Genomic DNA, 22,814 nt, shown 5'->3' with positions numbered 1-22,814 from the left:
GAAAAACAAGGGGAGAAAAAAAAAAAAAAAAAAAAAAAAAAAAGGCCAAGCAAACAAACCCCAAGCAAACCTCCCTGCTCTGCAGCATGGATAGCCCATGCTGACTTTCTGTTAGTACACGTTATTTTAGCAAAGGTATTAAGAAATAGGTCCCTAGACTGACAGCCTGCTCTCAGCAGAACCACAGGCTTACTGGCACCAGGAAAACAACTTTTACTAGAACAGCTTGTTCTTCCGAGGGCTGTGGGGACAGGGAAAAGAGAGAAGGATTTCACCAAAGCACTTCTAAACTGCCAGCATATTCCCTGTCTTCAAATTAGGATGATTTTTCCAAAACAGCCTAGTGGGGGGAGAGGATTCTTGAGAAATAGATGCAGACCAGTTATGAGGGAGGGTTTCTAAGCTGTGCCTGCAAAGATTAATTATCTCTATAATATTTTTTTAAGCACAATCTAACAAACTGCGGTAGCATAAGAATACTGAAAGCAATTTCTTACAATATGTCTACAACTCCCCGAAAATGTTAATATCCCTTTATTGCTACACATTTTAATAACTCCTTTCAATTTCAGATGCTAGCAGATACCCATATTTCGAACTGTAATGCCCATAACTCAGCTCAGGGAAGAGGCACATGCACTCATGCTCTCTCGCATACCTCACATACACACACCAGCTGCTGAATGCTACTGTGCCATGAAGGAGATGTTCACACATCGATAAATACGTCATTTGCTGCTTATAGATTACACAGTATATGGTACTCCAAGCAAAACATGTATAGAATAAAAATACTATCATATGCTTATGCGTTTGCTCTTCTGTTTCTTTTTTAAAAGGGCATCTGCTATGCTCTTCTTGCTTAGGTTTTGGTGAATTGGGGGTAGGGGTGTTTCTGTTTATTGTTCTTTGTTGCTTTTTTGGTTGTGGTTTTTCGTAGCTTTTTTTTTTTTTTTACAAGTACAAAAATGAAACCCACATTTTTTACAGTTCTGAGAATGAGTTCTACTGTTGTCTCTGAGGTTAAACATTAACAGTTTGCCTGTTGAACCTTCTCTAAAAATTAAAAGTGCGGACATTATTTTCTCTAAACCTGATGGGTAGCATTGCAAAAACACCACCAAAGGAAAACTTTAGGTCACCGATACAACAAACACTCAGTTCAACTGAAGATGACAACTCTACACACTACACAATATCTAAGCCTAAACTAACCCAAGACAAACATCTTCATGAAGCATATGGTACCTATGATGAAGGTTGCCTATTCAAACCTTCCTAGACACCTCAGCTTGACAATGCTGAGCAGAGCACCTTCCCAAATGCAGTTTTTGTGCCCACAGACCTGCTTTTTCTCCCTCCCTGCCACCCCTCCCTTCCCCTACAAGAATAAGGCAGCAAGAGAAATGCACTTTTTAAAACCTGTGCAGTAAAATAAGGTGATCAACAATTTCTGCGCCTCAGCAGCATACAAGAGAGCTGGGGGCTAGCTCTGCACAAAGCAGCCATCACAGCCAAGAGGAAAGACAGGCGGGAAGGATTCTGCCCCTCACCACTTTCTACAGCTGCTTGATTCTGTATAGAACTAGAACGCAACTTCTCTTCCCTGAATTGTCTGTAAATATGCAACTGTGGAAAATCTGTTCATAGCACATGCAGTAACTCTTGCTTGTTCCCCATAAAAGCATTCTGCTGGAACAATGCAGCTCTATCCTAATCCACCTATGATAACACTGCATTTTGGAGCAGTATCTGCCCCAGCCAGTTGCTCCACTCCAGCCAGTGCTACGTGTGTCTTCTCATTTTTATCATGGACACAGATGAACTGCAGCAGCCAAAATTGCAAAACATAACATAGCCAGTACTTTTTTTCACTATAACATACCACAGGGGAAAAAAATCTCCACGATGCGTTCAAGCCTGAACAGGATGAGTCAGGATGAATACTTCCCCCTTTTTTTTTTTTTTTGAGGCTTGGGCATCTCTACATTAAAGTAACTCTTGTAACTCTTTCATCATGTTGCTCGGGAGCTAGGCACTAAACCAGCCTCTGCACTCCTGACCACCCTATGGCTGATCCAGGCCTTAGGAACCTGACACCCTGCACTCAGTGGAGAACTCTTCCTCACTTCACCGTAGTCCACCTCATGAAGAACAATGTCTTCGTAGCATCCGTATGTACTACTGAGACAGCTTTTCTATTATATTTTTAAAAGCATTTAAAAGCTTCATGTTGTCATTCACTATGCCTACGCTCAGAAGGAAAGTGCTGAGGAGAATTTATGCAGTTCATTAAAAGCTTGTTTCCTGCTACTTGTGCTGCATCTTACAGTTGAACTAGCAAATGATTTTCTCATAAAAAGCAGTGAGAAGATGCCTTTCTCTACAATGCAGATTCAGACCCAGGAAAATTACATGATCTCAAGAAACATTCCCTTCTATACCATCTCATGTATACCATGATAATTGTATTTCAAAGTTTTCAAAGGCCTATAACAAGTTGAAAACCCCACTGGAAAAAAAACAAACAAACAAACCCCAAAGTAACAAAAAACCACCACACAAACCCAAAAACCAACAAACCTACTTGAAAAATCCACTTCCCTATGAACATCTCTTCTCCGTGGGGGAGCTTCAGCTGCAGGCCTGCTCCAAAGCAACAGACTCCAGGTTCAGAAAGTCCAGGAAATAAGGAACTGTGAACTGAAAATCCCTAGCAGCCCGCAAAACATGCTGTAGATCAGCTAGGCATTTTGTTCTGGAGAAAATAGGGTTGTATTTCTACAGGCAGGGCTAGTAGCAGTGTATCAGCAAAACCAATGGGGGTCCACAGGATGTTTTAGCTTTCAATAGACAGGTAAACTCCAACAAGACATTGCTTCATCCCTTCTTCACCAAGATCAGCTAGCTGGAACGCAGCGTCACCAATACCGGCATTTGCCTGTACCAACAGGACCCACGAAACAAACAAGTTATGAAACATGTCTTCAGATCTGGCCTGGAAAGCTCTGAAATGACATGGAACAAAATCAAGCTGCATCATTCAACATAGCTTCTCCTTGGGGAAAAGCCTCAGCGTTATTCCCTTCAGAAGAAACTGTCTTGCTGCATTTACCATGTTTTAAAGGTGGATATGGCCACATTTTATTTCTGCACAGCATCACCTTTTTCTACCAAAATGAGTGGTTTGGCCTCATTTCAAGACTCTTCTGGGTTTAGCTGGTACGCTTGGCTTTAAGGGGTGGAAACAGAGGGCTTTCCAGACTGCTGTCCATCATTACCCTTCCCTGCAGGGCTGCCTCAGGAGAAAGAGCAAGGTGAGCCCAGCCGGGATGACAGCACAACACTTGGATTTCATGTTGCTCAGACCGTGCTACTGTGTTCACCTATGTACAAAGATTAGGAAATTGCATTCATTCTGCATACCTGCAATCATGCTAATCATGACCACTTCAAAAGGCAAGTTATACGACAACTAGAAATTCTTAGCATCCATAACGACAAAGTATTTATTTGTCCACGAATTTTAAATAAAATAAGTGTAACCAACAGGGCTCTACAGATAATTTCAAATGATCCCAACCAGCCTGAGAAAAACAACCTACATCTTCAAAAAAAGCAGCTGTTCACCTAAAGATCCTCAGCTTGCGATTGCTGCAGTAGAGCACACATTTTAATGAAGAAGAAAGCAGAAGAGAGATGGGCTTTGCCACTCACTTAAGGAGCCATATCCTCGTGCCCCACTGACCGCTGGTAGTAGCTGGTAGTGAGCGCAGGTGCCAGTCAGTCCCACACACCTCCTAGGGGTCTTGCCGTATCTCAGAGCAGCTGAACAGCACGTGATGAATATCACACCACATTTAACAAGAAAGTAAACTTGTCCTCATTCAGATCGATTCTGCTTCTGCTCACACGCTCCTGAATATACCATAAACACCTGACACAAGCCCTGTTGCCTGGGGACACTACAGGCATCAGATCATCCACGCATTCCAGAAGCGAGTGCATAGAAAGCTACAGCTGAAAACCTACAGCTCAGCTAGCAACTTGAAAAAAAAGAAAATCTACATTATACACAAAACAACACTAACTGGAGGATAGTTTCTCCACCTAATGGCTCTAGATATAAGCTATTTACAGCAGCCACTGGTAGAGGCTGATCATTCTCAAACAGCCGAAACAAAAACATACCCAACTCACCACATAATCATTTCTTAAGATTTACTATTTTAAAAAATGTTGTGGCATCCATTAGCACATCAGTTTCTCAGTCATCACTATTACAGTTTTTAAAATGCTGAAAAGCAGCAACAGGCATGTTTTCCTTACCCTTCCACCCTTCAAAACAGTGAAACCCAAATGCTAGGCGAGCTGTCTGGGATCACAGCCCTGAAGCTCAAGAAAGGATGCAGGATTTTCTTATTACCAAACAAGCATCATCCCCAATGTCACATCCCTTTCACTAGCTGAAACATACAGCATGTGAGAAATAGCAAACCCAAGCAGATGGAGGAGTGCCTGAAGGCCTCATACAGAGTGATACCCAAAACACTACAGTGCTCTGTACCATACCAGCTCATCAGTAATTTACTGAGCTTGCAGAACTTGTTTGTATTTTTTACAAAGGAGAAATGAACACAAAAAGCTCACCCACATCTTTTGTCAGCTACCTAGCAGAGTAAACCCTCCGACACGTTTTGGCAAACAAATTCTAGACACATGTGGCCTCTCAGTCCCACACAGTATATGTAACTCCAATTATTTATTGTGAATATGAATTCATCCTTCACTGTTGAATAAAAGCTTCTATGCATCCACAAAGCACGAATCTCTTGGACTGAGATGGATACCCCTGTTGACTGTGCCACAAGCACCAGGCTTTCTGGCAAATGTAGCCTCTCCTGCAAGAGATTCACTTCTGCTGCCCATATTCACTCACTCCTACTCTCTTTCAAATATCTTAAAATGAGCAATAATCAGAGACTTTAACACTGAGCTTCAAGCATACAGAGGTTATCCTCTTACTCCCTACGCTCAAATGCTCTGACACAGTTTTACAGCTTGAGCACCTGACAGCATCTTGACAAAAGCAAAAGCCAACGCATACAACGGAGGAGAAGGGAGGGTACAGAATGGCAGGTGCACATCTTGTCTCCGTGCCCATCTCACACAGTAGGTGTGGGCCACGGTCCTTTCACCTACCCCACAGGACTCAGCCCCACGGATGCAGCCCTTGGTCCATTTTCCTCACTTTCAGTTTGAACCACTCAATGTGTACAACTTTATTCTCTGCACCATCCACCTTACAGGTTAGGGATGTGGGCTGCTGACCCCAGTGCCAGCCTTGCCCCTTCTCAGCCAGTTTGCCGAGGCTGGGGGCTACTGCTGGGACCTGGCTTCCATGTGCTCTCCTGCCACCCAAGAAAATGGCTGTGCAACCTCTGAGACATCAAGCACGTCCCTGGCCTTGGAGCCAAGCCAAGCTTCAAGGCCAGCCAGCAGCACTAAGATTTATGCTGTATCCTCTCTTAGTGTGCGGACCTATTAAAGCAATGCACTGGTAATGCAGGCCAGTAAATCATGCAAATAAGTGATCATACAAAGGAAAAAAAGATGCTGAAAAATTAAACCTTTGCCTCTTTGTTAAGTACTCCCAGTCTCCCCACACACAGAGAGAGCAGGCAGTCAGAGCTACAGAAAAGTTCAGCTGTTAACGAAGCAATCAATCTTCCCGTCCTTCCTCCCCAAACCTCAGGGCTCTGTCACTTGCAGTTTGTAATTTAAAGCCAGCTCATGGCTTCAAACCTGCAGAAAAGCACCACTGTGAGAATACACTGCAAGTGCCAAACTTCTGTGTAGGATATGCCACCATTTTAATTTTTTTTTCTCTCTGCCTGGAGGAAAAAGAGGAGCAGGGTGGCTGTTTGGTATGGGACTAAAGAACAAAAAAAAAAAAAAAAAAAAAAGGAATTTCTCTCTTCAGCATTTCTGAAATGCCCATTAAAGTATCGTAAAAGCTAAAAGGCATTTAACAGGTACCTTAAATAGCACTGCTTCATCAAGTACTGTGACTTAAGAAAAGCTGCCTCCCCCATGCTGAGTGCGAAATTTACTTTAGACAGGATGCCCCCCCAGAGCAGGCAAGAAGTTGTTTCTTTAAAAACACAGTTTGTTGAAAAGTATTTAACAAGATTGGTATATTTGCTTGAATTTTGCTGCCTGACAGCAACTACGTTGGATCATTCTTTTTCATACTCTACAACCATTTTCTACCCTCCCACCTATCCAGCGGATTTGCACACAAGCAGACACAACCTGCTTCCATTTTATACAGCCAGCTCTCCAATGCAACCAAATATAAACCATTTACCTTTTAAAATATTGCTGTGAGCAATCACAGAAACCTGTTTACACTAGGCTGGTTACAGGGGAAAAAACCCAAACAAATAATAGACGAGTCCACAAGGGAGAAGAAGATCAGCTTCAAAGAGCTATTAACTTGTTGGAAAGGGAGAGATTTGACAGGGAGGAATTGAGACTTTGTTTTTCCTGTTAAAAGAAAGTTCTCGCTGAGAGGAGGTAGTGGACACTTCAGTGAACAAAATACATGAACAAAATCTATCCAGGACGTGTCTCTACACACACCTCTGTGAAGCACCGTGTGAAAATCAACAGCAAACTGTGTCTCAAAACGAGCGAGAGCATCTTTAACAACACCGGACTATGAAAAGCCCTCAGTGAAATCCACCAACAGCGATAAAAGTTATTTAATGCCGTACCTCGACTGGGCAGCCATCGTGAAGTTTATACTGCCAAGCGTCCTCTATCCATGAGCTCTCTCCCCAACTGTCCAGGCTCTACCCCCCTGCCAAAATCTTCTCTTCCATTTGCCGGCCGCCCTCCTGCCCGCTCCCCGGTTCCCCTCTAAAATGTCACTGAGCCCCTCGCTCCCGGAGCCCCAGTTTCCCGAGCCCGGGCTGCCTAGCGCAGGGTTGGATTACACTCATTTTGATCGACATCCGGGCACTCGGGCCCTCCCCCGGCTCGATGCATTCCCGGCCGGCAGGGAGGGCGATGCGGCCCTCGCACTTTCAGCTGGCGGGGGGGGGGGGGGGGGGCGACGCAGGGCCGCTGAAAAGCCGAGGGCTGGCTCGCAGCTTGCGAGCGTCAGCGCCGCACGCCGCCGGCTGCTCTTTTCTTCCTCTGCGGCTTTTTGGCCAGCGGCCCTCGCAGCGGCTCACGCAGCCCAGGCGCCCGCAGTGTGCACAGCTACCCCTTTTTAGCAAGGTTTTCATGGTACGACCCGACCTCCTTAAATGGACATGCCGCTCTGTCAGGGCAGGAGAACCGAAGGCTTGGGGCGGGCGGGCGCCGCCGCCGCGGTGCGGCCCCGCGGTGGTGGGGTGGTCCCTGCCCCACACCGCGACCGGGACCGGGACCGGGACCGGGACCGGGACCGCGCCCCGCCACCCCCGGAGCGCGAGCGCAGGCCTCCGCAACCCGCGTCCCTCTCCGGAGGCGCTGCCGGGGCTCGGGGGGCCGGGGGGAGGACAAGGCTAAGGAAAAAGAGCACGCGTCAGAAACCGGGAGATGGGGTGGCAGCGGAGGCGACCCCGCGTACCAGCTCCTGCCGCTGGCCGCACCCCAGGGGCTGGCGGGGGGGTCTTTGGTTTTGTGGAGAGGCGAGAGAACGCGGCTCACACAGTTTCCAAAACGCTCAAAGCGGACACAGAACCTAGATGTAAACGTGAGTCCCGTCTGGCCACGCAGATGGAGCACGTGAAAACCCGAGTATACTACTAAACTTGCGGGTGCCCGTACTTGAAATTGCAGGCTGAGAAACTGGGGAGGGGGGAATCTGTTACGCAATTTCTTCTGGGCTCTAGTCCTGACCGCGGTTTGTAGACTCGCTCAGAAAGCAGCAATACCTGTCCTTTGCTCTGGGTGTTCTTGGCACAATTATAAAAACAAAACTACTGCAACTCCTTTCAACCAGTAATTAACCAAGCATTCAGCAGGCAAAAACATTTATCCAAGATCCCTTCAGCTTTTCTCAGCAGACTATATATAGCTAAGATTCCTACCAACGCTGCAACAACATTACATTCCTCCTAATTTTCTGTTTTAAAGCACAACTTGCGTCAAAGTACTCAGCAGGTACCAGGAGAAGAGCTTATACCCCGTTCATGGGAAATAAGGTATTATAATTCTAAAAGGCCATTTATATAAAGCTTCTACAAGCATATAATTTTAAGTACATAGTTTAAAAATGTAAAAATTATTGAAAAATGTTTGGGTTTTTCCCATTCCTTGTCTTCGCCCAAAAAGGAAAGATTGTAAATAGAAAACTGCAAAACAAGTGGCTTTGACTATAATCTAAGCAGATAATACCACTGTTATGTCAGATAATCACGGACTCAACTGCTCATAAGTTACTGGGGATTTGAGGTGTCACCTTGATAATAGACAATGTCTATTATGAACTCCAAAAACCCACCCTCAAAAACCAACCCAAACAAACAAAAACAAAATCCACACCCAGCATTTTGTGCAATTGTTTGAAGTCCTAAAAGTGCCGGTAAAACCACTATCATCTCTGAAGACAAGATGACAATTTCACAGCAATTAACAAATAAGGAAACCCATGAGGGCTGGACAAAATAATAACAAGTTATCCAAGCAGCAGACACCCCTCACTAGGAAGAGTAACTGTAACACAAAAACCCTAACTCCCAGCAAAGCATACCTTTTACATTTACACAAACACTCACTCACATACACATTTTTTTAAACTTAAAACTAAGCTTGCAGAAGTAGCTATTTAGTGCAAATTTCATATGTAAATGAGATAGTACAGAAGGCAGCAAGAGATGATTACTGTATATGACCTGTGGTGTGGCGGTAACAAGATTAACATGAAATTCTCATACAACACTTTTTTAATAAGGGCATCTCCAAAGAGACAAGTATCAATCTCATCAGGTTACAAACAGGGTACAAAAGACAGGTGCCATGACATGCCCAGCTTCACCCAGGTGGCCAACAGCAAAGCCTAGAATGGAAGACAAGCATCCCAGATTGCAGCAGGGGTCTTCAAAGAGGCAAACTACTAGTATCAGAGTTGCTAATGTTGGTAGCTAATACTTCTTATTTTGCAGCATTTTATAAATTCATAACACTATAGAAATGTTAGAGCTCTGTCAAGAAGGAAGCACAGCATCTCTCTTTTCCCTAGAAGACTAATTCAGGCTCTTAGCTCTGATAACTTGATACTGGTGACCATAAGACATTTCAGCCAGGTTTGTAATATGTAATTTACACCACATGGTAAAAATGATAGTTTTGTCTTTTTTTTCACCTCGGCTTTATTTGAAGAATCACTCCAATCATCTAAACTCCTGGTCTGGAGTTTGCCATTCTGATACTCAGTATTGTATGAATTAAAACACTTCTGCGAGGTACTACCGAAAAACAAGCTAGAAAATTCCTGTCTACGTCCTCTTGCTGTTGCCTTCAACTGTATCGTAACCTGGAGGGGGCTTTTTGCATCTTGTAAGTGTTTTTATTTTGTCAAAGCTGAACTCATTGATTTTCTCATCGGGGGACTTTTTTAATTTTCAGGTAAGACACAACCCCAAGGAAACGCACCTTACCCTCATGCCCCTTTTCCACTAGGAAAGGGCCAAATGAACAAAGAAAGCAACAGTGAGGCAGGAATGCTACGCAGATACACTATGTGCAAGCCTTTGCTATTAGGAGAGCAGCTTAAGCAGGAGGGTTTCAGCACTTTACAGTCAAGAAAAAAAAAAAACAAAACAAAACCACTGCTGTCGGGGCTACCACTGCTAGAGCTGGATTCACAAATACCTAACTCTTCTCAGGTGAAACATCTCCCCTCTCCCCAACCTTAAAAAACCAACTTTCACATCCCAGATGAGTACCCCAGTCCTTGGGCCATTGCTGGTCTGTCCTTATCACCTGTCACATTTTGTCGAGTTAGGGATGAGGGAAGGAAGAGAGACTGAGGATAGCCAGGCTGTCACTTGGGGGCGCAAGAAACTGAGGCTTCTTAAATACATGTTTCAAAAGGTTTAATGTGAACAAAATATAAATTGACAACAGGTCTTTAAAATTTGGGGGGGGGGGGTGTCCATTTTTTTATTTTGCAAGAAAGAATCACAGAATAATTTAGGTGCCTGGGATATCCAGACATCAGTTAATCCAACTTCTGCCCTCAAAGCACAACCAACTTTTATCAAGTTGTACTGAGGCTGGATATCCTACAATCTCTCTAGCCCCTCCTCTTACTATCTAATTGTAATTTCTTGTGTTTCAAAATGCATCTGTTGCCTCCCATCCTTTCACTGTTCACATCTGGGAGAACTCTGCTCCTGCCTGCTCTCTACCCCCACCAGATAGCAACAGACAGGAATAAACACCCCTTCGTCCTTCTCTTGCCCAGGAAAACAAACCCAGCTGTCTCGGCCTCTCCTGCACTTTGTGCACTCCAGCCCGGTTGTCCCGGTAGCTCTTGCACTGCGTTTTCTGTAATATCTCAGTGTCCTTCCTCTACTAGGGAGCATGGTCTCCCCAGCATTGGACAGAGGGGAGGAATCCTTTCCCCTATCCTGTCAGCCACCCTCCTGCCAAGGCAGCCCAGGCAGTGGTTTGCTACAAGGGCACGCTGATGGCTCCTGTTCATCTTGTTCACCACGACACTCAGTCTGGCTTACATAGCAAAGTCGGGGATTCAGTGCAATGTATGTCACCAACAAGAAGGTAAGAGTAACTGCAGCTTTCAAAACACATGCTGCTTTTCTTCTTAGGGCTTAATGATAGCATTTGAAATCATAACTTAAAAAAAAAAAAAAAAGTCCCACATCCTCTTTCAAGCTCACATGTCACTTGAAGGAACTTGATTCTTCCCCCTATGAAAAGCTGTGGAAAATAATAATAATGCTGAGAGCCTGACAGCTTCAGAGAAGAGAATATATTTAACTGCTGCTAGAAAGTTCTTACTAAGTATAATCAAAAGCACTGGTAATTAAACATACTAATACCAGCACCAAAACTGCACATCCAGCAAAATTTTGGAGGGGTTTTCCAAACAAATGCATAGATCCTATTTGCCCTGGAGAGTTATATATGTAATTATCTTCTGCAATTTCAGCTGAAGAGATTAGAAAGCAAGGAAAAAGGGAAGCATTTAATTATTTAAGACTATCTACTTTAAGTAATTTAGAATTCATTTAGTCTTCTTCATGTATACCTTTCATGCAAACAATAACAAAACTCTTCTTTTTGAAAGAAGGGATACTGTGCAGAGAAAGGAAACAAGTTGAAATCTATGCCTCTATCTCGAAATTTCATCATCAAGTTTGGTATTTTTTTTTCCCCTGTATCTATCTAGACCATTACAGTACTTTTGAAGATTTAGAAGCTATTGATTGACAGGAAGAAAGCTCTACCAAGCTAGCAAATTTAAGGTTCCTCCAACATGCCATTCTGCTGTTTAAGCAAAGAAACAAAAATGCACTGCTATACTTAGTTGAACACTGCACATCCAGCGCTGCAAATGCAAAATACCAACATGGGGAATGACATTTTTGGCTACCCCACAGTTCCCACATCTTGCTAAGACCTGTGGAATCCACACTTCCCCAAGAACCTGCTAACTGTTTTTTACCACGACTACTCAAACACTCAGGCTGTAACTATTTTCTATATGTTAGAAGAGATTTTGCACTTGAATCAAAGCTGCTACAAAATATTTCTAAACATCACAAAATATTCACATTGTATAGATGGATAAGTGTATGCACAAAGCAGGCAATCAAATTTCTTCATGTCTACCCTGCAGAAATCCTATGACAGAGATGATATTCAGCATTTCTCTCTCCAAAACCTGTGCTTCAACTAATTCCACTCCACCTCCCCAGGTGAAGGGAACGCTAAGTACTCTAGGCTCCCAAAGCACTTAGGTAAATATCAAGACTTTGACCACATGTCAAATCTCCTGCTTGACTAGAAATTAATTTGGACCAGGGCCTGCAGTCCAGAGTACATTTCCATATGTTACACATCTGGAAAAATCATTAAATAAGAGGGTCAGTTTCCTTTCCATGAGATCAGTTTCAAACTTTCTGAAGACATAGCTGGATGCTTCAGTCCAGTATGAAGAGATTAACCAAGCAGTATGGGATATATTCAACCCTTTGCCAGTACTTAACCAGGCTGGAACCTGCTCTCTAGTCAAGAAAACTTTAAAGATTATATACTTCTGGATTTCTTCCTTGTCTCCAATAGTAAACAAAGCTTTTGTCTGTACAGGCTGCACAGATACACTGCTTCGGAAATTTTAAGGAATGTGATTTGTCTTATTCTGGCTGGTAGCAGGTTCCATTGCTAGATGTGGACATACATACACCATCTAATATCATGCCATTTAAACGTTTATGCAGTGAAATACAGTAAGCCAACATTATATATATCTACACACACACTTGATGTACACAGCAGTCTTGCATTTGCTATGTGCTCTGAGGTTTAAACACATATTCTCTTAATGACTGAAAGCTTTAATAAGATATTTCACTGCATACACAATCATGTAGTCATGGGAGAAGCCAGCATTTTGAATATGATACTGAGTGCAATTAAATTTTTATTTGATAGTTTCAGGATCAATAAGCAGTAAGAGATCACTGCCACCTCTTCCCTAGGATGTGAGAAGGGGAGAACATAGTGAAAACAATCAAGAAACGCATAGTGTATGTGGATATACTTATGCAATATATGTAGGTTTTAGTCTGTTTTAGGAATGCTTAAACTGGGCAGGAGGAGGAGGTTCTCTAGGTCATATAAGCACTTTCACTGTTAGAAAGAATTTGCGAGGTGGAAACAAAGGTAAGAAAAGATCAGAAAACACCACCCACTTCCCTTACATGTCCTCCCGTCTCTTCCATGACTCTATGGTATTCGGTCACTTTTGACCACAACATGCATTTTTCCCTCTTAAAGCATTAATCTGACCTATCACTAGCTTAATTTCTGTTATTTATTATAGTACAGTAGTGCCTAAGATGACACTAGCTACAACTGTAGCTCCAATTGCCTCCAAATGTACTAACGCATGGACGTCATTCTTGTCCAGTGGCAAAAAAGGCCAAGGAAAAGGGATAAACAAATAACAGACAGAGCTGCTTTCTGTTTTAAAACCCTCTCCAGCTGATCATACAAGTTTTCTTAATCCAGATAGCTTAGACTGGAGATTTCCATACAGGTTATCTCCCTGAAGATTAAATAAAATTCATGTAAGCTTTTTCAGGTAGAACAATAGATAATGGAAAAAATATATTATATAGACTTGCTACAACAGCTAAGCTTTCTCCAGGAAAAAATGTCAAGAACAACATGCTTTGTTTGCATCAAAAGTTTCTAGCAGTTTTCCACCTGCCCTTCATGAAAAGCACTTGTTCAAGTGCTTCTTGATTCCAGTATTGTGAAAAGGGATTGATGTTTAACAGGGTGTTGGCTTTATGGCAAAGCCTTCTGCATTGATCCAAGGTGTACAAGGCTGTGCCAAGGTGACGCACCTGTACTGGAAGCACAGAGGCTTTCCAAGAGAACAAGGGCTGTGAGGAAATAGGGCAGAAGGAGACAAACCTCCATGTCATTATTCAACTTCTGTATTTCAGTGCTCATCTCACAAATGCCTATGAAACTCTCTGAGACAGTACAAGAAAACGCAACCCTGCTTCACACTGCCAGGTGAGGACTGCCTACCATCAATTTCTTCAAAGCACACAGCAGAGACCTCTGCTGAGGCTCTGAAGAAATTGCAAACCTGTAAGGTAAATCAAAAGGGTGACCAAATAAAACTGACATAGAAATAGCTGCTAGCCTTTTTTTTAACATACCCTTTAAACAGATACACTGTGATGAAAAGTATGCTATTATTTTTGCAAAGGCAAGCACTCAAAAATTAAGAAATGTTAATATCACTGGCACCCAGGCAATGATGATACAGTCTTTCAAGACATGACCATGAACCACGTAGAAACCACTGTTAGTCCTCAGGACAAACCTATCCTGGGAGTGAAACACCTGTTTACAGAAGAAAGGAAGTTAATGTTCATAACAAGCTCTTTGGGCCTTGTGCTGAAGCCTCTACCTCACTCCTCTCAGTCCACAGCTCAGCTGGGCTTCTTGCAGCAGTAGCAGTGCTATCCTGAGTGGGTCATAGACACAGCCTTCTCAGAGCATCAGTGCCATGAAAAGCACAGCACTGGTCTGAGAGACCCCCACAGCGGTGACGCTATGCTACAGGCCCTGATATCTGGGGCTGTACCTGACAGAAAGGCTATTTTATTAGGCAGTATCCAAGCAATAAATGCGGCAGAAATCATTGCCGTTGCCACTAAATTATTACTTGAACATTACTTAAATCATCTAAATCTTGATATACAGTATTCTTTACCTAATGGTCTCCTCCCTTCCCCCAGTTTGTGTCACACTGAATTTGGTTTAACAGTGAATTCAGATAAAAAGTAGATTAATATCAGCTGTTAAAAAAGATGAACAAAGTCACCATAATGTCACAGAGTGATACTGTCACACAGTACGCTGTCACAAAGGAGTTTTTGGATCACTTAAAGAATCACCGTCAAAGGTATTAGCAAATGTGATTTTAACGTGGATTTGTAAAAGTATGACTTAACAGAGTTCAATGGCAAGGTTCACTCTATTACTAACTACATGGAAAAAACATACAAAGGAAAATTGAGCTAGAATCAATTTAGAATGATTTACACAGAGACCAGAGATGCAAAAAGGAAAGGGAGACCCTCCCGATGAGTCACAAGGTTCACAGTGGACCCCCTTGCTTTCTAAACTCCTTCTCAGAGAGGAGTCTACATGTGGCTGGGCCAGACTTAGTCCCAGACTTGGTCAACAGTTTATGGCTAATGGAATTAGCTACATGGATTTCATTAGACATTCATTCAGCATGCTATCAGTCACTTACCGAGGATCTGTTGCAAATAAGGGGCCCCTCTGCCTTGGGTAAGGAAGAATCTCTTAGTCTCGGATAAGGAATCTCAAACCTTGATGTTAAAGAAGCGCCTTCTGTCCAGACATCTGGTGTTAGTTCACTCCGAAGTTCAAACCCTAGGTTTCCCAAAGCAGAGTTTGAGGCATCGAATCTCATAAAAATAAACAATGTAATAGAGTGGTACAGCAGCAGGATCAGCTCAAGCTGGGTGCCTCCAGAGAGGGACACTGAACAAAGAAATCCCTGGGCAATTATACCCTTAAAGACTATTCACCCACCCCTCACGCACTGTTCACACGCCTTCCACACTCCCTTTGGTCCAATAGTGATTCTGGTCTGGGATCTTCTGACTCTTTATTGGATTCCTTCACTGTCTCCAGACAGGCTGTTATCTTGTCTAGTTGCAGCTGCTGTTGACAGTTGTAGCCTCCTTATCTTCTGGTTTGTGCTGGCTCTGGAGGCCCTTGTTTTGCTTAAGTAGGTACAGGCTCAGTAAATCTAGGTGAAAGTTTACAGCTTGCGGCCTAAGACTTCAGCAAATCTAGCTATTCATGCTAAGTAAGTAAAGCCAAGCAAACAGCATACTAAATCACACTTTATAACTCTATTTAAAACTTCCTTACTTAAGCTAAACAACTAATATCGCTTAACCTTGAGAGGCATCCCTGCTCAAGGGGAGAGCTGCCTGGCATACAGTCCAGTTGCCATACAGGGAGAATTCAAATTGGGCTCATCTTGTTGCTTCAACGTGCAACCTTGAGAGGCGTCCCAGCTCAAGGGGAGATCACCACCATGCCGCCATCCTGCCCAGCAGGGAGAGCTCAAAGAAGGCTCACTTAGGCTGTCATATTTATGGGATAAAGTGCTTGGCTCATAGTCAAATTGCATACAATGGGGGAGGTATGCACAAGACTCCTTGTACCCACAGCTTGCTTTGTTCCTCGATAAATGATTCTTGGAAGAACCACCCCGCTATTCATGTGTTAATCGCATGATCAGTGTTCCAAGCACATATGCATCACTGCTCACTGGGCTATGCTCCTTTGTGGGTTTCCTAGAGGAGTTCTTGGCCCGGCTACAGCTCAGGCCTCTAACTCCTTTGGAGCCTGTACCAAACTACTGCTAGTTTGGTTAAGGGGGGGTTGAGTGCATCTGTCTCATACACACACCCCCTGAAAAGAACTTGTAAGTAAAATCAATACTCAAATTGTTCGAAACCTCAGCGCAAAAATATCACACAGCACAGGTAGGGAATATCAAGATCCTGCCAACTACTGGAAGAGAGGAAAAGCAGTATCAGAAATTGAAGCAGGAAAGGACTGGGAGACTAGGACACCAGGACTAGACTTCCCCTAGTGCTGCTCACAGTGATAAAACAACATACTGCTGCTGAATCACAGGGCTTTTTTTGTTCTCCTTTCCTAGGAAGGTATCTTCAGAGAAAGAAAAGGCAAAGAACACTGGAAGTGTCATGTGTGGAAAACAGCATCTCAAGTTTGCTGAAAATGTAAAAGGAATTTCAAAACAAAAGCAAACTGAGCATTCTCTCTGCCAAAAATTTAACAAGGAAGATAACAAACTGAACAACAACATTGTATGACTTACAGATTCTCTAAAACATCCCAACAATCCTACTTACAAACAGCCAAGGCAGGCAGGTGCCTGCTGTCTCCTAAAAGGGATCAGTAACAATTCTTGAGCTGTGCTGGCAGCCACTTTCTATTTTTAAGGAGGGGGGAGGAGAGCATTGAACATCCCACCCAGAATAAAGCCTCAGAAATCCTGTGCCACAAACGTTTCACATGAAGCAAATACCATTCTGATGCTTTTTTTAAAGTTTCAGATACACGACCAAGGGAATGGCCAAGAGGCCTCGTATTCCCCACCTCTGTTTTTTGGCTCACCAGCTGCTCTAAGAACAAAATTATGCCATTTGTATTGGAAGATTTGATGAAAACTGGTAAGTTCCCATAGAACATTTTGAGTCTGAAAAATCAGTGTTTCCCCGAAGAAAGCTTTCTGTCAGAATATATCCTGTCAGCTGTAGACCACCTCCCTTATATCTGTTTACAAGATTAGCAGACTGCAGCTTTTCCCACCTGTTTTTTTATTCACTGATCAGGGATACAAGTTTCCCCTTTTTCAGGTCCTTGTCTCTGAAAGATGTATTGCAAATGAAGGGAACCGTCTCCATTAAGTAAAACGCAAACAAAGCAAACCAATAAAATAAGCTTTTCATACTCTTCAGCTCATCATAAGCTCAGAAATGCACTCCTGAGGTGATGAGGATTACCAAAGTAATAAACGTAACAGCAAAAGTTTCCTACAGGTGATCATAATCCCATACGTATTTAAACTATCTATGAGCATTTTGATTTTAGAAGATCCATTCTTATCTACCTATGTTTTGAATGAGAATGGAGTTCTCCAGAGATGAAGCCTGTGATTTAAACACTGCATAGAAATGCAAATCCAACCAAAAAACAAAGGAAGGTGTGCAGGCAACCTGGATGACATTGTTTCTTAATTTTGAATTCCTGAAAATGCCAGACTACTGACCTCAGGCATCAGTGGTAAAGCACAGGATGTGGGTACATTATTTGCATTTTATGTACACAGCACCATCTCGCCTGGCCATATACCTACCCATATCTGGATATGTTGACCAAAAGGAGGCTGAGATTTACAAGGGGAAAAAAAAGACTCAGAAGTTTCAAGCATGAAGGAACAACATTTTCAGATAAGGTGCAGATGCTGATACATTGCCAAAAACAGTACCTACAGCACCTGCAAGAGGGTCTGGCACTCCTACAGAAGGAAGATCGGTATCTCTTTGGTCACCACTAACAATGCCTGCCATACCTGAGTGGTGGTTCAGTACTACTCAGTTCACACACCCACGGATTTTCAAAGTAATGACATGGTATTTTATCTCCAGCCTTGTTCATCTATTCAACTTATTCCTCCTGAAGCATCTGAAAGTTTTCCACATCTCCACACAGCTCAAGGAAGCCATTTTTTAAGTTAATAATTTTTTACCTGCTATGAAATTTAGTTGCTCCTGGGCCTTTTCTGTTATAATGCTATTTAAGGTGTTGGGTGGGCATGCATGGGGGTGGTATTATTAAAGAAATCTTTGTACATCTTTGTTTTCAAGAAGTGTTAAATAAAATAAAATAATCAACAAAAAAAGAAAAAAAATGTTAACAACAGCAATCAGTACCTAGCTTTTGTTGCAAGATTCCAACAAATCTGAATCAGGGACTCTTCAAAGGAGAACACAGCATCCTCTAACTCAGGAAAAAAACGCAATATGACATTATACTCATAAATGTATGATAATCCATTAAGTTTGTGGGACAAATCCCAGAAGCTTACAGTACTGTGAAAGAATTAATCAAGCATGGAGTACCAATGAAGAAGGAATAGATACCAAGCTGTATTAAAATCATTAAATACACAGCCAGTAAGCTTTCCTGAAATGTATTTGCTGGAAAGTAAAACATGTATTTGTTTATAGCCAGAAATAGGTAAAATTCATGCCCTTACCAGGCTTTTCAAAACATCTCATTGCACTGTACCACATCAGGTTTTTTAGACACAGCCCCTTACTTTCAGTCTTCAAGAGTCACTGCTGTCCTTTAATTAAAATGTGTTCTCCCAGTTCTGTTGACAAGAAATCCGTCTTGCCACTGCCATTTATTGCCACTGATGAGTCCTTCTCATTTGGAGGTGAAAAGAGTCAACTGGATATTGTGATTCCTGGCCTGAAGCAGCCTTTTCATTTGCAAAGGGGACTTCTGCACCAGGTCAGAAGGCAAGGACCACACTCCATAAAGGCTCTGCTGCCTCAGACCGGCAGGACAATTCCTAACATCTCAGTCCCACAAGCCTCCCCAGCTGTCAGCACCCTTCTTCCTTGCATCTCCTTGCTACCTCTACAGAAAACCAGAGGCCATATGTCCTCAGCGAGGATAATCCTTAAAGAGTTGCTTACATTCTGTCAATCCCAAACCCTACACAAGCCTGTCAAGGGCTTCATACTGTTGTGTCTTTCTCCACCAGTATTCGAGGAACTAGCCATGCAACAAATACATACATTGCTACTGTAAAGCAGAGGTTACAACTACAAAACATAGAATTTCAAGGGCTCCACATATTTGGAGGAAAGGAGATAAATTAATCTTATCCCCAAACTCCTGCCTCTAAAGTACAGTTGGAAAGCAAGCAAAATTCAGAAACCCATACACGCAAGCATACACAAAAAACAGTTTAACAAGGTAAACGAAGCTCTGCGCTGTAAGCAATGGCAAGTCTGAAGAAGGCTGAGGCAGCAGAACTGTCTGTTGACCCTGATTCAGCAAAGCCCTTGTCCATAGGTTTGCTTTATAGCACGTTCTTAAACTTAGCACTTTCCAGAACCAAAGCTGACTGCCAGCAGTACATCCTTGCTAGACAAATCATGCAAGGCACTTAGATTTCACCAGGTCTAACCCACACAGCATGGCTACAGTGTAGCTAGAGGAGCAGCAGGGCAAGGGAAAGAAACTAAGCTGAGTACAACACTGAAAAAAACAGCAAGGAAGAATATAATCAAAAGAATATTTCAACTTTAACAACAGAAGACTAAGTTGGATGCAGCCTCTTATGAAAGAAATTGCTCTACAGATGATAGGAATCAAACATTTCTGAGAAAAGAGAGGAAAACAACCCTTTGTCCTTCAATATTTAAACTGAAGGAAACATTTAAAAAATAAACCACCTTCTCCCAGGAACCAGACTGTACTAGAGGCTGCACCCTACTAGCTTTTGGCAGCCATCAGAAGCAATTTCCATCATCTTCCTTGGCATTACTCACTTATCACTCTGAATGCCTTAAAATGTTCCATAACCAGTATGAACTTTCACAAGCAGTTAAAAACAACAGAAAGAAGTTTATAGTCCTTGTTGGCTTTGGCACTGGAGCTGTCAGAAACCACACTGTGAAGAGTGTTAAATATCCTGATTTATATTCCAATTGAATCAAGATAACATCTACGTACAGAACACAATGTACCCTCCAGATTCACTACAGCTGTCAGATTCATTTTGTGGCGATCCAATCCCTAGATGAGGCAGAGAGGTATGTAGGACACTGAGCAAGTAAATGCCTGTGATTTTGGTTTGCTTTTTGATCAGGCTACTATATACAGTATTCCAACCAGAATCCATCCAGAAAACAGATTTTTATTTTTTTTTTAAAACTCCATTCCTTCCCTTGTATTGCCAAAAAAAAAAAGAAATTATGAAGTTAGATGTACTTTGGTGAGTGATAGCAGAGGAGGTGCAGTAGAGAGTTTGGGTGTCTTCGCAATATCTCTGTCCACCCACGCCTCTCCCCTTAATGTGATTGTGTAGTCATCACTGTCCTTTTGTGCCTCAGGATGGCAAGTATAATAGCAGAAAAGAACAATGACCTGTGGTATGAGGATAAAGCACACTGGCAGTTGTAAAGAGCTAAATGAGGAAGAAATGGGAACTGCAGAAAACTGACCCCCTTGGGGGAGGTGGAGGGGAGGACAGGGGGAAATCAATTTTGCAAATTAGGTGTCTAAGTGTAAAAACCCTCATTGCCCAAACCTCCAAAGATGTGTACCTGTGTCATGGTTTAACCCCAGCCAGCAATTAAGCACCATGCAGCTGCTCACTCACTTCCCCCCACCCAGTGGGATGGGGGAAAGAATCAGAAGGAAAAAGGTAAAACTCGTGGGTTGAGATAGGAACAGTTTAATAGAACAGAAAGGAAGAAAATAATAATGATAATAACAATAATGAAATGACAATAATAGTAAAATGATTGGAATATACAAAACAAGTGATGCACAATTCAGTTGCTTGCTGACCGATGCCCACTTTGTTCCTGAGCAGCAATCCGCCCCAGGCCAACTCCCCCTAGTTTATATACTGGGCATGACATCACATGGTATGGAATATCCCTTTGGCCAGTTTGGGTCAGCTGTCCTGGCTGTGTCCCCTCCCAACTTCTTGTGCCCCTCCAGCCTTCTCGCTGGCTGGGCATGAGAAGCTGAAAAATCCTTGACTTAGTCTAAACACTACTTAGCAAGAACTGAAAACATCAGTGTGTTGTCAACACTGTTTTCATGCTGAACCCAAAACATAACACTATATCAGCTACTAGAAAGAAAATTCACTCTGTCCCAGCCAAAACCAGGACAACCTGCAAGACTCAGAGCCCTGAGTCAGGTCTGGATTGCCTTTCTCAATTCAAATGCATTAAGAGTACAGAAATGCTTGTTTAAGGGCTGGGTTGCCTCACGCAGATCACTGGGATGGCAATGTTGCCCCCAGCTACACTGAGGCTGCAAACAGGACGGGATATGAAGCAACAGGGCTGGCACACTAGAGATCAAGGCATGATGTGCTGTAAGCAAACACCTGAACTCCATGTGATGAGTAGAGCTTCCACAGGACAAGGGGCCACTCTCACCAGTGAGAATCATATAGCTTGGAAAAGACCCTTGAGATCATCAAGTCCAAGCATTAACCTAACACTGCCAAGTCCACCACTAAACCATGTCCCTAAGCGCCACGTCTACATGAGGGTCCCATTGCGACCCAGTGTCAAACACTGTTCATTTCACAACAGATTCAAGTTAAAAAAGGCATCAATTCTTTGATAAAAGAGCATGTTAGATTTGAAACTCCTCCTCTCCCACTCAGTCATTACGATTCTTGCACTGAGGGGGGGATTTTTTTTTAAACCGTCTCAAGATTTGCCAGAGCACCTGGGAAGACAGGATTACATCAAATTAATTCCTACCCATTGTTGCTGCTCTGGTTGTCTGTAGGTTCCATTATGATGTTTCCATTTGAGTCAGCTCATCTGGAAGAGAAAAAACAGATATTCAATATCTCTTTTACAAAACAACAGCACATTGTACTCAGTAGATGCCACCCAAGCTTTGTTTCAACAGTCACAAAGACCAACCGAAGCACACCCTTCCTCAGAGTAAGCAGAGGGGAAAAGAGGGAATGTTGAACAAGCAAACATGAAAAATCTTCAGTTTCCAAAGTAGCAAGTCATTACAGTATAGCAATGTCTAGAATGTTTGTTACAGCAAACAAAAAATGAAATAAAAATGTTTATTTCCTTTGTCTGTGTGCGTCTGTGCGCACACTCTGCATTTAGGTTTGTATGTGTGTTATATCTGAAATCTCCATTTTAAATTAACTCTCCAAAATAATTTTGCACTGCAAAATTAAAAAGATACACAATACTCACCCCCAACACTCTCCCACAGATATTTTCAGAGTTGCGTGAATCCCTCAATTCTCCCTAGCAGTCTAAATCATCTTTCAATTACATTCAAGATGATGGTGTGAAATACTACACAACAGGAAGGTTAGATGAGTAAGAAATCTATTCTTTAGGTTACAAGGCAGCAAATAATTTGAATTTTTGCTGTTCACTAGGTTGACAGCTTTCTCCACAATCCTCAATACTGATAGGCTGAGGCACAATCTCTGCATCAAACACACAGTTCAAGAAACTGAGCTCTGAAAAAGCTTGTAAATGCTGGGAATGCTCCTGTAAACACTTCTGTTGGTTTCAAAGAGACCTGTTAGAGCCACCAACACTCATCAGTATATCATAATGAGTGTTTGCAGAAATTGGCCTTAACTGTCTAGGAACAACAAAATACATTTAGTAATCATCTGTCTGGAACAGCAAGACAGCAGGAGCCGCCATGTGACATTGGCT

General features: G+C 42.7%; 1 protein-coding gene across 4 annotated transcripts in view; it reads right to left on the bottom strand.

Annotated features, from left to right (window-relative positions):
- Positions 1 to 21,924, bottom strand: part of AFF1 (AF4/FMR2 family, member 1) — a 115,077-nt gene extending 93,153 nt beyond the window's left edge. For 3 of the 4 annotated variants that reach the window (XM_010564427.1, XM_010564431.1, XM_010564430.1), the window contains exon 1: positions 21,873 to 21,924. In XM_010564427.1, coding sequence (XP_010562729.1) covers positions 21,873 to 21,907 — 35 coding nt within the window. In that variant the 5' untranslated portion in view covers positions 21,908 to 21,924. Of the gene's footprint in view, positions 1 to 6,779; positions 7,033 to 21,872 lie in introns of those variants that run through there. The other variant, XM_010564428.1, reaches the window with a different exon arrangement.
- Positions 21,925 to 22,814: the final 890 nt, after the last annotated feature.

This window comes from Haliaeetus leucocephalus, unplaced genomic scaffold (assembly GCF_000737465.1).
Source record: "Haliaeetus leucocephalus isolate CR32 unplaced genomic scaffold, Haliaeetus_leucocephalus-4.0 Scaffold178, whole genome shotgun sequence".
In the NCBI taxonomy this organism is placed as follows: domain Eukaryota; kingdom Metazoa; phylum Chordata; class Aves; order Accipitriformes; family Accipitridae; genus Haliaeetus; species Haliaeetus leucocephalus.
Note: the sequence above shows the minus strand (reverse complement) of the source record. Positions and strands in the feature narration are given on the sequence as shown.